General features: G+C 38.6%; 1 protein-coding gene across 5 annotated transcripts in view; it reads right to left on the bottom strand.

The window, feature by feature from the left end:
- LOC114659300 (uncharacterized) overlaps window positions 1-17,580 on the bottom strand; it is a 244,479-nt gene that overhangs the window by 66,492 nt on the left and 160,407 nt on the right. For all 5 annotated transcript variants that reach the window (XM_028811714.2, XM_051932866.1, XM_051932864.1 and 2 more), the window contains 2 exons: window positions 4,944-4,995; window positions 4,462-4,549 (listed from right to left, as the gene is read on the bottom strand). In XM_028811714.2, the coding sequence (XP_028667547.2) occupies window positions 4,462-4,549; window positions 4,944-4,995 (140 nt within the window). The remainder of the gene's footprint in view (window positions 1-4,461; window positions 4,550-4,943; window positions 4,996-17,580) is intronic.

Genomic DNA, 17,580 nt, shown 5'->3' on the forward strand with positions numbered 1-17,580 from the left:
TCTCAATGCTGAGAAATACAAGCAGATACTTATCCATCATGCAATACCATCAGGGAGGCGTATGATTGGCCCCAAATTTATTCTGCAGCAGGGCAACGACCCCAAACATATAGCCAAAGTCATTAAGAACTATCTTCAGCGTAAAGAAGAACAAAAAGTCCTGGAAGTGATGGTATGGCCCCCACAGAGCCCTGATCTTAACATCATTGAGTGTGTCTGGGATTACATGAAGAGACAGAAGGATGTGAGGAAGCCTACATCCACAGAAGATCTGTGGTTAGTTCTCCAAGATGTTTGGAACAACCTACCAGCCGAGTTCCTTCAAAAACTGTGTGCAAGTGTACCTAGAAGAATTGATGCTGTTTTGAAGGCAAAGGGTGGTCACACCAAATATTGATTTGATTTAGATTTCTCTTTTGTTCATTCACTGCATTTTGTTGATTGATGAAAATAAATTATTAACACTTCCATTTTTGAAAGCATTCTTTGTTTACAGCATTTTTTCACACTTGCATAAAACTTTTGCACAGTACTGTATATCAACAATAAGTCTGACTATAAAGAAGACGATACATTTAGCATAATTTCTGAATCGTATTTATGATGGTCACTGAAGAAGAGTGCTTCTGTTGGAGGAAGAATGATGTGCTGCTTCCACTGCTGGAACATATAAGACGTGTTGGGGATGAGCTTTGTTATACAACACTGCAGTATGTACTGCTGATGAAGAAAAAAATTTTCAGCTATCATCAATCATGGAGTTCTGGGGGTATTTTTCGTACGTGGATTAGTTGTTTAGCCGGATGTAATTGTTGATGATTTGGCCTGATCCTGGATCTGTCGGTTTTTCGAAACTTTTCCTGGATGTGTTGTCATAGCAACACATCCTAATCCTCAAACCTGCTTGGAGCAGGTTTGTTCTGTGTAAACAAGGATTAGCTCACACACTTAATCAGTGTCCGTGGGTGGAATTCACTTAGTCATGACTTTGCCATTCATGAATGAGCGACCAATTGATATCGGTATGCAAATTATAAGAAGAGAATTTCATATAGAGAGGGTTTTGCGCGATCGGCAAGATCCTTTATTGCTCCCGGAGGAAATTCTTTTCGAAAGATACCATTTTAGCCAAGGAGGAATATTGTACCTCAAAGATTTATTAGGACCTTATATTCGAAGTCAAACTTGGCGAAGTCGGGCTCTCACAGCCACATAGACAGTATGCATTGCTTTGAGGTTTTTTGCAAGCGGCACTTTTTTATATACTGCAGGCGATGCGGAACATCTATCTAAAAGTGCAGTTTGCCAGGCAATTCGTAAAGTCTGTTTGGCTCTGAAATATTTCCTTTGGGTTTTCATAGTGTTTCCTGGACACCTGCGTATGCAGACAAAAGAGGCGTTTCATGCCATTGCAGGTAAGTAATACACAGGCCAAAACACCCACAGTTCCATGAAGAATCTCACAATCAGCCGAACATTCTCATTACCCAGGGTTTCCAAATGTGATTGGGGCACATGGGACTGATCAGAGTGGAGTTTGATCAAACATTTTTGGAAAATGTACCTCTCCTCCTGATGAATAATCAGACACAGTGTCTTCATCAAATATTTGACCTTTGTCAATATCTCGTTGGTCAGACACAGGTTCTAGGGCTACGACATTCCCTGCAACTGACCCAACAAAAAAAGAGGGCTATATGGAACCTACCTATGGCACACATTGAGGACAAATATATGCAATGACCATCCTTTACCTGAAATGAAGTGACCACTGCATCCTGCCACTGGTTCTGAGGAGGAGTTCCCCCTGGAATGCCCTCAGAGACAGGGTGATGGGCATTTTGCTGGGGAGCCAACTCTTCTGCAGGGGTTAGGTCTGGACCGCGTGGACCTCCACCTGTTTTTTGCTTGTCTACCTTCTTATTAGCTTTAAAATTAATGTTCTTTACATTATACATGATTGTTTAAGTCAACAATTCTTTAAATAGTTATTTACCAATATTTACCAGTTTGAAATATATTCTTGTACTTCACTTTAACCTATTCGCGTGTTCTCACATTTGATCTGGAATTATGGCATAAATAATAATTAATCTGACACATAGGAAATGAAATGCTGCTTTCAGTAAGTACGATGCACACTACTTAGCGTTTAATTTGTCGGCCACTTTTTGCCACCTGTCTTTTCTGGTTTGGGCTGCTTTTGCAGTGTTACCCCTTGTGCATATTAAATCTTGAAATTCTTCATGTCCTTCGAATAAAAGGTCCTGCTCCACTTGTGTGAAAACAAATGTGCCCGTTCTTTCGTCATTTTGTTACAGCCTATCAAAGACTTGCTGATCATGTTTTCTAGACTCAATATATATGGGCTTTTCGTTCAGCGCGGGCGCGCGCATTCATCTCTGATGATTAGATCCAGCTAGACTAATCTACTACACGGCTGAAAAACCGACTTGTCCCGGATGAGTTTCACTGGCATTAACTCATCCAAGATGAGGCATCTGATCTCGGATGATTTAAGCGACGTACGGAAAATACCCCCCTGGAGACATTTTCCCACTTTCCAAAATTAAACTTGGAATAAACAATCAAAACCTGAAGGATCAAATGGGCAGCTTTCATTAGAGATAGTTTGCTTATTGATCTCATTTTCTGCAGTGTTAAAGGCTTACTTATTGTAGCATTGATGCGAAACAGACACAAGTGACCATATGGAGATTATTATTATTATTACTATTATTTACATGGACAACGACCAGGCACACAATTCAAACATATGATTCTAGATCCATGAAGCAGCACCACTAACGATTGTTCTGCTTTGCTGCCCTAAATAAGATCTACTCATCTATAAAGTATTCAGTCTATTAGTACATGGCGTTTCCATTGTTAATACTTTATGGCTCTACATTTCAGCCCACTTCAGTTGCAGCTACAAAGCAATGGCCCACATGAAATATATCTGGAACTGCAGTTGGCTTCAATAACGGGTGATCAGGAACACATTTTCTTTTTCTCTTCAGTTACAAGTAGTCTTCCACAGAGAAATAAGCAATACAGGTTCACAGGTCCACTTTCAGTAGGCCTTCCATTCCATGTTTACATCCAACCAAAGCATACAAGCCATAGCTATAAGGTATCATGGTTACCTCAAGAAAGTTGACGGAAACTATAAACACTCTGCTTTTTATGTTTATGTTTACATCCTGGATAGGCACATTTTCAAACTATTTTCTCGAAAGACAAAATTGCTCTGAACAGGCTCAGATGTCTTTGGTTTCGTGCTGATCAACTTTCTTATTTATGTCTAAGCTTCACTCATGACAGCAGCTGAGAGTAGACAAGTGAACAGGAAATGTATTTTTACCTCAAGAAAAAACAGTTCCAGGAATCTGTGATAAAGTAAGTATTTGTAGTTTCCTTTCATTGTCACAAGAATGCCTCATAAACACAGGAGGGCTGTTTTCTAGAACTGATACCTTTGCCGTTTCAAAGTGGATGTATTTGTTAAGTTTTAAGGCTTTTTCATTCACCTATGCTCCCGTGTACCCTTCATCCCCATTGTAAGCTGCAAGAATAGAAAAAGTATTCTGAAAATTTATAAAAAGGCTTCACTTTAGAATACAATTTTTGTGGTAAATTAATATATACCATGATTGTGAAGAAATAACTTTGATTTGAAAAATACCAATTTTATCTTTTAGCCACTGTAGTACCTTAAGTAAAATGGTACTCCTGCTTTTCATGAATTTAAGAGACTTACTTGGGTTGCCAAGACAGTTGGTTTGCTGGTTCAAGGCCATACCCAAAGATGGGATTTTTGCGTCCATTTGAAACAGCACCAAATTGTCTGCTCTGCGACCAAAAGTTTTAACCAAATATGCTGGCTACGCTGAGCATGAACTTTAAGAAGATGATGACACCACAAAAGACTTGGGAGTCTCTTGAGCACACAAGTCCCAAATGCTTTGGCATGCACTGATGCACAGAGCACCACACTTGGACTACATATTCCAAGAGTCTAAGGGTGGCCTGCAACTGTACAGAAAGTGAAGACCCTCAAAAAGTGATTACTGGGCTACAGATAATGTAATACTTTTAATTCTGTATCAGAAGAACACTTTAGTTTTCGTTTTCATTCAAGTGTCCCAAACTGTAAAGATTTACTTTAAGTGACAGGTATAATAGCTGAGGGAGTTATTGAGATGATTAGTCTGACAGAGCTGCCAAGATGATACTTGACACTTCCCAGGCTCTTGGTGTGAATTAAAAATATGACTTGCGGGGACTGATTCTTCCTGGTTTGGAAGCAGGAAAAAAAAAAAAAAAAAAAGAGTTAAGTAAAACTCACAAGACAGCTCTGTAATGAGCCTCTGATGATATCAGACTCTGAAGTGACAGAAAAAGGAGACACGCTCAATAATAATAAAAAAAAGGACAGGCATCAAAATCAAATCTTACTCTTTCCGTTTCCTGCTATCCGGCTCAGCTCATGGAGCTTTGTGTCAGATTTGCTGATGGATCGGAGCTTCGTCTGTCGTAGCAATGACTAAAGAGAGGAAAAAAGGACAAACAAATAAATAAATGAAAAAAAAAAACGAACATCCAGTCAGAGCAGAAGAAGGAAAAAGGAGCAATGAATGAATGAATTGTATTCAAGACTAAAAAGCTAAGTGAATGTAAACATGAACCACATGGTCAATCATTTTGTGAGCTCCTTTGGCTTCTACAATGCCAGTTCTGTTTGAGGACTATAATCTTGACAAAGGACACAGGAACCCTAGAATAATAATTTATGGTGTCCTGTTTCAGATGGTAACTATTTTATCTGGACATTATTTTAAGGAGGCACTATCTCTCCTCAATGTGCCAGGTCAAATGAACAACTATGTGTACACTTCTCCAACATTTATTATTAAAGTGAATGCATTATGAATACGTACCATTTCTACCAGCTTTACTCCATCAATCTGGACCTTTTTTGTTTTATCTTTCCTAAAAGAAAAAAAGTAATATAATTAAAATTAGAAACTCTAATTCTAAACATTACTTACAGTCGCATGTGGAGGAGTAAATGATGTCCAGGTTTGCTACCTAATTTGCACCTGATGCCACTGAACCACATTAAGCAAGTTTGAGATGGTCTTGTCATGTTATGTTAGAGTTCCCATGCTGGCCAAGCATAGAATATATCCGCTGGTTACAGAATTCCCACCAACTTGTACCCAAGTTTAGTCGCTCATTAAGCTCATGAGGAGAATAATGCAGAAAACCTCCCAAGTCTTTAATGCAAGAATAGGAAAATGTGCAAGTCTTAAGGATTAATGGGCTCACATGAGGCCCTAAACAGACTTGGACAGAGGAATGTCAGGACTAACAGTGATGGTGGAAATTTCTGAAGAACAAAGTAAGAGTGTGGTCATGGTTAGGCTTGGTTAGGCTTGTCACATATGGAGAACACAGTTGTACTGCTTGAACAAGATAGAAAGATTTTTTTAAAAGGATCAGAAGGGAAAATGTAGTCAGAGAAGCACAAACTTCGCAAACCAGAAAGCAATCTGGTTTCACTTTTGGTCCCAACAGTGAAACAACATTTCTCTATTAAAATTTGGCGTTATAAAATCACGTAGATTTGTATTTCAGTAACTAATATTGTATTATCCGATTACTGACATAGTAATATGGTTATGTATTTGACTTCCTCTGAAAATCTAAACAGTTTCAAAGATCACCAGGACAACAAATTTATAAATATTAAGGTAAATTGATTGTTCTATATGCTAAACATTCATTATTTGTCATTGTATTAGAAGTGAAACCCCTAGAATGTGGTGGTTTGATAGTTCTCAGAGACAGAGAGTCCAGTCACAGTGCCACTGAAAAGAGCACAGAAAGTTCCTATTTTCTACATGTGAAGAATTCCAGTTCTTCAGTCTGATGACATTGATTTATATGTGTGGTCAAAAATAAATAATGAAACAGAACAGTAGAACAGTTAAACTATAACAAATGATGAATAAAATACAATATCTTTAAAGTACTTTTGAAAACTACAGTTAAAACAGTTCTGACAAGTTACCAACCAGAACCTTGAAACAGAACTACAAAACCAGTCTATCAGTGAACAGAACCTGTAGCAAAATAATTTGCATTTATCTACAAAGACACTTGAAGTATGCATTATCACAAATACTGACATCTTTATACCCAGTACAGCATTAAACCTCTGGTTACGAACATTTCGGAACACATACAAATCGGGTTACAATCAAAAAGTTCGCAAAACTTTTGCATCTGTTCACGACCACACACTCGGGTGGCGAACAAAAACACTGGCAGCCAGCCAGTTTCCCTTCCGGTTCATACGCGCCAATGATTTCCGCACATGTTCAGTCTCTCCCAGTACAATGTTTTCGGTCAGACATGCGTACATTCGCTGTGAACTATGTGCTTTTACATTAATTTTGCAATTAACCATGGCCTCTAAGCAAGTGAAGAGTGGTAATGTTGGTGAGAAAAAAGGTTCGAAGAAAATTGAAATCGAATTAAAGAAAGAAATTATTGAAAAGTATGAGCATGACGTTCATGTTACCAATCTTGCCGCCAAGTACAAGAAGTCAAAATCTACGATTTCGACTATTCTAAAGCAGAAAGAGGCCATTAAAGCAGCTGATGTTGCAAAAGGAGTTACAATGTTAACCAAGCAGAGGCCTCAAGTGCTGGAAGAGGTGGAAAAACTGTTGTTAGTGTGGTTGAACAAGAAGCAACTTGCAGGGGATAGCGTAAGCGAGGCGATGTTATGCGAGATAGCCAGGAAGATTGATGAGTGATTTGCTGCAAAAATATCCTTCTATGAGTGGCGAAGATGAGGAATTTAAAGCCAGTAGAGGATGGTTTGAAAACTTTCGCAAGAGAAGTGGCATTCATAGTGTGGTAAGGCATGGAGAGGCTGCTAGTTCCAACGCTGAAGCTGCGGAAGAATTAGTGAAAAAATTCACAAAATTCGTGGAGGACGAAGGCTACATCTACACAACAAGTGTTCAACTGTGACAAGACCGGATTGTTCTGGGAAAGGATGCCAAAGAGGACCTACATTACCCAGGAAGAGAAGGCTATGCCTGGCCATAAACCAATGAAGGAGAGGTTAACCGTTTTGCTGTGTGCTAACGCTAGTGGCGATGTAAAAATCAAGCCGCTAGTCGTTTACCAATTTGAGAAGAAGGAAGAGAAGAAGGAGAAGAAGAGAAACAGACGAAGATGGCATTGGTCGTCAGAAAGGCATCATGAACATCGATTGCTAAATCAAACGCCTCCCTGGGACATTCATCCTTGTCATCTGTAACTTTTTCGTAAGCTTTTCGTAAAGACTATATATATTCAGACTTTTATATCTGTACCTATTTTCTGTTATTCTTTGTTCCAGTGGTATTATTATTATTCTTGTAATAAATACCATGCTGCTTTTAACTTTCTATGCTTTGTCTTAATGTCTTGAGTGATTGAATTAATAAGTTAGATTTCTTTGAGCACCTGGTGTAGCCAGATTTTTGCCATTATTTCTGTGCTGTGAGGTTTATAAGGCTGAGAGTGAGGGCACCACTCAAAAGAAAGGACAGTACGATAAAAAGAAGGTATTCTTGGCTGATAAATGGCCTATAGTCAAGAGTGCTGAGTCTTTGTATGTTTAAATGTATTCTTGTAGACCAAAAGTAATTTTTAGGTCTGAGATATCACTAAAACATCATATGTTGTTCATGCCGATAATAAGTAAGTCTCTTGAAGTGCTGAGTGACAGGCTGATGTGTGGTTTAAAGTGTTAAGGGTTAATCAGCGTGTGTGTGTCATTCATGAGGCACTGTTGTGGTTAGGGTCTGTGTGTGTGTGTTTATCTATGTGTGTGTGTGTGTGTTCATTTTAAAGTGCAACAGTAGACCAACCCGATAACGAACCTGACGAGAACATTTACCCAAAGGGAAACAGGTAAAGGGTAAGCAGAAGGAAATATTACGATAATACAACAATGAGGACATTGAGGAGCTGGTCCTGGATCACAAGGAGGAGCTGACAATGGAGGAACTCGCTGAACTCCAGCAGGAGCAGCATAAGTTGCTCACCGAGGAGCAGTCCTCCAGGGAAGAAGAGGAATGGGCGGTTATAAAAAGTGATGCAATAAAAGCCGTCATGGAAAAATGGAACGAGTGCCAGGATTTTTTCGAGAAGAACCACCCTGACAAAGTGGTTGCGAACAGAGTGATAAACATGATGTCGTCTCGCATTTCTGAAAAATTTTAATGCACAGGAAAAGGCAAGTCACATTAGACCGCTATTTCGCAAAGTCTGATCCACCAGCTAAACAGCTAAAAACACCAGAAACCCAAGAAATCACAAGAGAGAAAACACCTGAAGGAGAACATCCCTCCATCAAAACTGTAACCTCCTCTCCACCCAGCTTCCTCCTCACTTCCTTCATGCCAGAACTCAACTCATGCAAGGTTAGTTTTCTTGGTTGTTCATGGTTAGTTTTTTTTATAAATTAAGGATTTTTCAAATTTTCATTTTTTCCCTGTGCTTAAAACTCATAAAAAAAAGTGTTTACAGTGAGCGGTTTGTAAGGCTGTACTGTGAACTCTTGCAATGTTAGTTTACTCTGTTATTCAATGTTTTTACATTTAGTTTACTATTACACTGTGCATTCTATGGTATAATTAACTATTTTTGTGCTTAAAAATCTTTAAAAAAATATATTTTCATACAGTTCGTACGGTCTGGAACAGATTAATTGTATTTACATACAATCTTATGGGGGAAATTACTTCGGGTCACGACCAAATCGGGTTGCGATCAGTTTTTGAACAAATTACGGTTGTGACCAGAGGTTCCTATGTGGCAACAAGTACTTCCTTCAAAGGTAATTTATAACTAAAGACAAACATGATAAACATTGTATATACATTAGCTAATCTTTTAGATCAGCTCTGCTTTTTAAACTTTATATATACACACACTTGATCATTGATGTACTATAGTCATTATTCATGCCAAGATAAAATGCAATTCCAACATGTTAACTAAATTGAAATATAATGCATATGCACATGGTGCATTTCATTTTGGCATGGTTTTTATTGCTGCTATAGTTAAAAACATATCAACCAAGTGATTGATTCCTTTTCACTGCGATAAGCAAATTTTTGTATCTGTTTTAAATGCACTACTAAAGAAGACTGCATTTTCATTTGTGTCTTTAGCTTGCGTGTCATAGCTAAAAGCAAAGCAGACATATTGCATTCCACTTAGCAGCAGGTCAGTTGTATTGCTTTTTGATTCAAGACCACAGTTTAATTGTGCCAAAAATTGAATTTAATCAAATGACCAATCGGTGCCAAAAAGAGGGGCAAGGGATATCAGCACTGCCTGTTAAAAGTCTGAAAGCTGGCCGCTTCACTTACATCTCACTCCGTCCAAAATGTGCCATTTCATATGTTCTCTTTTACCCACATCAAATTGATGCTGGAGGTGTTCTTAGTATTCAAAGTGTGCAAAAAAAAATTGCAATATAATGGAGATAGGGCAGTAGGGATGCAGGATGGCTCATTACAAGGCTTCAGACACTACTCAGTGTAGCCTTAGCAGTTAAAGTACTGAAAAAATGTGTGCCGATTCTAGTGTGAAAAATCACACAAGTAGGCACATGGATTTATGGTTAAGAAAAATGCACTAACTGGTAGACAGAAATCACTAGGTGAATTTTTTTTTTTAATTGTTTACTCAAGCTCAATAAGCAACAATTTTGTAAAGTTTACAATGTGAAACGATGTTGACTCTCAGAGGAATATTTGCAAGTCACAGTTTGAAGTCTTAATTCTCATACAGTTGCTGTAAATCACAGATAAGAAATTTCATACCAACAGTGTTCTGCCAGATTAAAAAAGGCATACATTTTGAAAACATCTGGTAATGGACCAGCAGAAGAAATGTTAATCAAAGTTATACAGCAAGATGGTGTCTGAAGCCAAAAGACAACAAACTGATTATCAGAGCTCAAAATGTTAAATAATCAGTCAAAATACACATGCAAAAGTCTGTAAGTTTTCCAGAGGTTAGCTACTTTTGTTTTAATTGTTTTAAATGTATTCAGAAATATGGACACTCAACACAGTGGGATGTTGGTTTAAACTGTGCAGGCATGTTGACGTCATTTGATATACCAATGTAAACAAACCTACAAAATGCCATCACAGTAAAAATCAAAAATAACAAAAAATAAAGGCAAAATTCTGACTATAATGGCAGATGTATAAAACCATTTATAAAAATAAGGATAACCTTAAAAATCCCCGATAATAACAGACAGGTTAATTCCTTTATTGGATTAGGTACAGACTGTACAAACCTTCAATAACCTTTTAAATGTTGTTACATTGTAAATGTATGCTACTTTTGATTCTGACACATTTTCTCCCATGGTTTTCCACATTCTTCTGATACCACTAAAATTCACACTGTGCACACTGCACGAATTGTCATTTAACCAAACCATACTCTGGATAGCTGCTCTTGAAGAAATTTGCAAAATAGTCATAGTAGATGGTTCACAAAACACTAGCACTACAAGAAAAAAAGTAATCTACCAATATGATGTGTGGGGTGAGGTGGAGATAAAGAATCAAGTCAAGTCAAGTTGGGGAGCATGCACTGGTACAGTGCGTTGCCGTACCCACTACACGGCGAAACAGCTCGGGATCCCAGTTGGGACCCAAGTGCTGCCGTGCAGTAGGCAATGCCTCAGCACCACACCAGTTCCGATCCCCAACAGACCTGACCCTATTGGCTCTCCAACGGTTTCAACTCTTCCAGGGATGGGGCTCCCGAGGGCTTTCCCCCATCCCCTTCATGATGCGAGCAGCCTTCCTATGGGCGGCTGCAGCAGAGCTACTCCTGCGGACAGCAAAAAGGAATCCTTTCTGTAGTCTCGGAGCTTTGTGAAGTTTTTTTTTACGGCGGCCGGAGTGCTAATCCTGCCACCGACCCCCATGATTTCCCTGCAAGTTGGAGGACCACTTGCAGGGCCGGATGCAGTTTAACGTCATACCCAGGACACAAATAAGAAATAAATAAGAAATAAGAATAAAAATAAATAAGAAATAAGAAAATTAACTACTTAAGAATGACAATTGCAACAGTAGGGTTTTATTTAGTCTTGTGGGGCCAGACGTGATTCTTGAACGAGAATACAGATCTGTTTGTAGGGTTTCTTCCAAAAAACCCACCATCACTTTTCTTCAGTGCATACACTTTAAACATTCAGAATTATAGTGTCCCATTTCTATTCATGTGTTAGACAAATACGTAAAATAACTATGGAAAGATGAAAGAAATGAGTGAAAGAGAAAGCTAAAAGTTATGTTATTAGTTATGTTAGGAGCTCAGCAGCACAAGGTAACTTAAGCTTTGTGATTAATTTGTATATTGTAATGAGCACTGTGACAGACGATAGTGACACACACACAGAAAACACACACCCCCCCACACACACACCACTGCAGGCACTTGGCCCCACGTGTTTGAGAAGTGCCTCTTCCTGTTATATTGTTCTGTTATTTTGACTATTGTATCATAATATTTCATAACAACAGAAAATAGAGCTTAGATAAGCATTGTGGTGTATTCTGATATGGCACGTTTGCATTTCTAGTTAGACAGTAATGTTAACTCACTTTAGTTATTTGTTTAGATGTGCTGTCAGAAGGTGTGTGCTGTACAGCCTCGTCCATGGTTTTGGCTAGAGTGGCGTTAGTGCCATTAGGTATAATTACTGAGTTGTGTTTTGAGTTCCAAAATCTGCATCTCCTGTGGGTCTTCATTATCACCACTTAACGGCAGTCCTTTTCACTGTTGTTCATCCCAGTTATGTAAGTGTTTATTAATTTATTATTGTTTACTATTTTGGGTATATCATTTATTAATTCCTTTTCTGATCATTTTTTAATTTTTTTCTTGAATGTTTTTTCTTAGATTTCTTGTAACTCAATCTGTTACATTCTTTGCATGAAAATGTGCCACAGAAATAAAAATATGCTTGTGTGACATAGCATTTACTTGGAATACATGTTTTGTGATTAATAATTTCACAAGCATAGCTGCCCATTCCTTCAGGCTTACATCTGACCCTTCATAAGTATCAATAACAGTAACAAACGTATCGTTTACTTTTACCAGTCCATTGATCTCTTGCCAATATACAATCGGATTTTACAGAAAATGTTTTTTTCTTGTAACAGGGTTAGGGTTTATTTTATTTATTTGTTTATTTTTAACACATATAGTGCGCTTTCCACACACACAACACAAATTTATATGGTTAGTTGGGATTTTTTAGGAGAATTTTTGATTGTTGACAGTTCATCATAATCAGAAGCTTGCTCTCTATTGGATCAGGTTAGCAAGAGCAATATTACTCTTTGCAGTTCAAAAACACCACCCACACACTGAAAGCCACCTTCAATAGGCATTTTATTGGATTAGGAATGTGACACTCAGGGAGATATCTAATTGTCCCACCCACTTTTAAGGAAAATTCATACATGATAAACGTATCTATTATACATGCAGCACTATAAGACTAGGTCTTATTTAGAAAAAGATCAAGTCATTAACGCTGAACTGCTGCTTATCTTACTCTTAAAATATAATGTATACCCTGTATTAAATTAAAAAAAAAATAAGAAAAGCTGGCTAAATTGATAAATTGTTCATTACTTCTCTTTAATGCAATTCTATACTATAATTCTATTTTGGCTGTTGCCTGTAAATGGGAGATTGGGACACAGGCTGAATATGGAAATACTCCACAATATCTTAAAGAACTCCTTATATTACAATCCACTACAAGAAACCTCCGTTTTACAAATACCTACCCCCTTCGCCCCCCTGTGACCAAACTTCATACAATGGGAGACCGAGCCTTTGCAGCCGCTGCTCCACGGCTCTGGAATGCCCTACCAGAGAGCCTTAGAACACAGCAGATTGTGGGCTGTTTTAAAAAACAACTAAAGACTTTTCTATTTAGGAACACTTATTAACAAGAATGCTATAACTATTGTTGTTTTATCTCTGTTTTTATCTTGCCTTGCCTTTGTTTAATCTTTTTATGTTGCACTTTGAGATTTACTGCTAATGTAAAGTGCCCCTATAAATAAAATGCATCATATCACATAGGGCTGCACGATTAATCTTTTTTTTCTCATGATAACGATATTTATGACCCACGATCAGTTAATAAATATCGTCGCGATTTTACAGTATAAAGACCAAACTGTTTTTTATGGGCTGAGTTTACGGATTGGACTGCGTCACTATGACGTTACTGCGTCTAGATTGCAAGCGCTTTCTGAAGCAGTAGAAGTCAATAGCAGCAATAACAGTCAGTCAGAATAAACATATGATGGCGGAGCAACGTGAGGAAGGTGCAGAAGTGCGATCGTTAGTTCCTAAAAAGGGGTCATACTCAGTTGTCTGGAACTATTTCGATTTCGAGGAATGTGATGTTGATCAGGTACGAGTCTTGTGCAAACTTTGCTCCTGTTCCGTCCAAACGTCCCAAGGTAACACAACAAACCTCATCAACCACCTTAAAAGCCACCACAAAGTACACTATCAAGAATTTCAACGACTGAAGGCACAAACAGCAACAACAAAAAATTACCAGCCATCCACAACACAGACAACAATATCAGGGACATTATTCAACGCAATACCATATCTGCCTAGCTCGCAAAGACACCGGGAAATAACAGAGGCGATCACGTACCATATAGCCAAGGATATGTGTCCAATAACCACCGTGAGCAGTGAGGGGTTTAAAAAAATGATCGCAACACTTGATAAAAGATATAGCATTCCCTCACGCAACCATTTTTCCAATGTTGCGCTGCCCTCGCTGTATGCGAACTGCTGAAAAGAAATAGAAAGAGAAATTCTCAGGCTCAGCCTTGAATATTTTGCTGCCACGACCGACTTATGGTCAAGCAGAACTGCGGAACCGTATTTGAGCTTGACAGTTCATTTTATTGACAGCGAGTTTGAGATGAAAAGCAAGCTTTTGCAAACTTCGTTTTTCCCACAAGACCATACAGCGGAGTTTATTGCAGTGGGCCTCAAAGAAGCGATGTCCGCTTGGAGCTTGGTGGAAGAAAGACTTGTGTGCATCACAACGGACAACGCAGCTAATATGATTAGGGCAGCATCTGTGAATAACTGGCCGAGGCTACACTGCTTTGGTCACAGACTTCATTTACCAAAGAAATAATCGTCATTATTAATCGTGATAAATATTTTGAGCAAAATAATCGTGATAATCATTTTTTCTGTTATCGTGCAGCCCTAATATCACAGCCCATTTTATAGTAAAGCTGCTACCAATGTGTTACCAATGACATACCAGTAGTACTCAGTAGTCACCCCTTTATATTGTCAACCAATACAGGAAAAAGCCGTCTATACAGGAGATACTTTAGACTTTTCAACTAACAGATATCCTGTGATAGGACTTTAGCCTACTTCATGCTTTAAAGTTTGGAACATGAATGTTGGATTCTAGAGGGCTCTGCTTAGTTAGCTTTGAGTCATAGAAAAAAACTCAATCTGGGTGTTGGCCTCCTGTGACATTTTAGTGTATTATGGTTGCTTGGGGGAATAAGAACATAAGTCAGTGCAAGAAGGGACAGAGAAGCTTTTTTACCCTTTGCCTTTTTGCCCTTTTATACTTGCTGATATCGGTTTTGACACAAATACATACAGTGCATGAGTGAAAGCTTGAAGCCAGTGTCTTCATCTGTTTGCTACTAGCAGACCAGGAGATTAGATTGTTCATTACTTGTCTAACTGTGGTCGCTTAACTACACAAGAAGGCACCTTTGTGAAGCCCTATATTGCTGGTAAAAACAGTGAAAATAAAGACAGTCACAAACAATGGCCTGCCTGCAGACAGGTAAGAGGTAACAAGAAACAGATTCATAGTTGTTTTTGGCATTTTTTCCTGCACACCATCTAGAAAAGAACCAAAAAGGTTAGATGACACCTTTTATGTTAGGTGCATGTCATATGTAATCTGATAATACAAAAAAAAAAAAACAGTCTTACCAGAAAGCCTATATTCACTACAATAAGGAGATGTGCCACTAAATGAAAATCCCTGATGACCCCCGAATTGAATTCAGCAAGTTTAACATATGTTGTGAATGTGGTGAGGGAGTAGGTGTGGTGGCTGGAGGGATTCTAACATAAATGTGGGTGTTTTGTTTTCTATATACTAATAAATAAAGCTCAGTGATTATGGAGGGGTTTTTAACAGAAACCTTTTTTTTTTGTTCTTTATTTTGCCTTATACAATTTCTTATATTAGGAATTTGTTAGTTTTCACATACCCCTTGGGGTCAGAGTGCAGGGTCAGCCATTGTACAGCGCCCCTGGAGCAATTGAAGGTTAAGAGCCTTGCTCAAGGGCCCAGCAGAGTAGGATCTCTTTTGGCAGTGACGGGGATTCGAACCGGCAACCTTCAGGATACCAGTGCACATCCCTAGCCTCAGAGCCACCACTCCACCCTAGAAGCATTTTAAACCACAACCATTTTCAAAACGCTTTCCCCGGCTAAAAAACTGTACAACCTGCAGGTTAGTATATTCTGATTCAATATTTTTATTTGTCACATACAGTTTTACAAGTACAACGTGTAGTGAAATGTGCTTGTAGTGCATATTTTGGTAAGTGGAATACTGCACTGACATTCATTGTTATATTATTTTAAGACATATTTTAAGAAGAATACCCATAACTTTAAGCGTCAATATTAATGCAAGGGTCTTGGTTAAAGCTAGCCTGTGAGACTGGACTTACAATGTCCAGGCAACAACAGGAATTCAAATCTATTATGCAAATACTAGTCATTTAGCCCGTTACAATAACGGGCGTTAGAACAGTAGTGCATAAACATTAGTAGGAACAGTCTATATTAAATGGCAAGGGACTTTGACCTCATTCTTTTTGTTGGTCGTATTTTTCTTTGTCTTTCAGCCTTTCTTTTGTTGATATTTACTTGCTGAGCTGACCGTTCTTCGGGGGCTGCCGCCATGTATTGTTGTCTTTAATTTTCTGTGACGGTAATACTGTCTTGTACGGCTCTATTCAATAAGGGTACTCACAAAAAGGCGAGCTTCAAAAGGGTGACCTCAATTGAGCGCGGCGAATAAAGGCGTTCGTAGATAATTTAGTTCAAATGGCTCTGGAATATGTGATGAGCAACAAAGGTGCAGATCTTTATTTACGCGCGCATTTATTCGCAGCGCCCAATTGAGGTCGCCCTTTTGAGGCTCGCGTTTTTGTGCGCGCCCTTATTGAAGGATACCGTCTTGTACGTCCGCTGGCTTGTACGTCCGTAATATACTTTTAATTTTCTCTGGCGGTAATACAGGCGTGCACGTCTGTAATATGCCTTTAATCTCCTCTGACAGTAATACTGGCTTGTATGTGGCTGTAATATGCATCACTGTATTGTGTACCTTTAATTTCCTCTCGCAGTAATACTGGTTTGTATTTCCATAAAACGCCTCTAACTTTCTCTGACAGTAATATCGCGCATCGCACCGTGCCCCGCGCATGCGCACTTCACCAGAAGACACCCACACATGGACACCTGGACACACATAGGGATTTTATATATATAGATTCTCCAAAAGATTTAACCAGCAAATCCTACCTGCCTGAAGTGAGAAGAAATACTAAAAATTAGGAATTAGAAAATGTGCAGCGTATCTTTATTAATCTAATGATGCATAAGACCCCTTATTAAAACAAAGCATCCCTGACTATGAATTTCCTCAAACTGATTCAGTTCTTCACTAAATTCATGCTGTGACCTTTCAAAGCAGCTCAGTGAAAAACTAGCATAACTGACAAAAAATAAGCATTTTCTCCAGACTCTTTTCTGATAGTTTAAGTGCCTAGGAGTGTTGTCGCTAATTTGTGGGCTACAGTCCACTTAGGGCACATCCCTGGTAACACAAGTCCCCAGCCTGAGTGAGCTCTCTGGTAATTCGCAACAGTTTCAGTTAATTGCCATTCTCTCAAATTAAAGGCTTATTTTCTCTTTGGGACAGAAAACCTTCTATCTGTGTTCTGGCCATCATGTGCTGCTCACCATCATGCCATAAATCTGTCCCACTTCTCCTCTTATCAACTTCATGCCATTAGTAATTTTCAAGAAAATCAAAAAAAATTTTTTTTTTTTTTTTTTTTTTAAACTAAACCACTTCATGGCTGCCTACCCCAGTTTGTTGCTTGTTTACACTTTAATTGCTGCCAGAAAGCCTCTCAGGAAAAACAGAGATTCCATCAGCTTGTATTTACTGCTACTCAAGAGTGAAGAAAAGTATTTCAGGGTGAGCCAAGGAAGAGGAAAGCAGTATGCAGATCACTAACTCACCAGCAAAAAGAATATCCATCAAGCAAGTAAAGTATGATTTACAGAGCTGGTGGGGGCCTGTAGATGGATGGTCTTTTTCCAGCAGTAGTTTGTTGCGAAAG

The sequence above is a fragment of the Erpetoichthys calabaricus genome, chromosome 10, assembly GCF_900747795.2.
Source record: "Erpetoichthys calabaricus chromosome 10, fErpCal1.3, whole genome shotgun sequence".
NCBI classification, from domain to species: domain Eukaryota; kingdom Metazoa; phylum Chordata; class Cladistia; order Polypteriformes; family Polypteridae; genus Erpetoichthys; species Erpetoichthys calabaricus.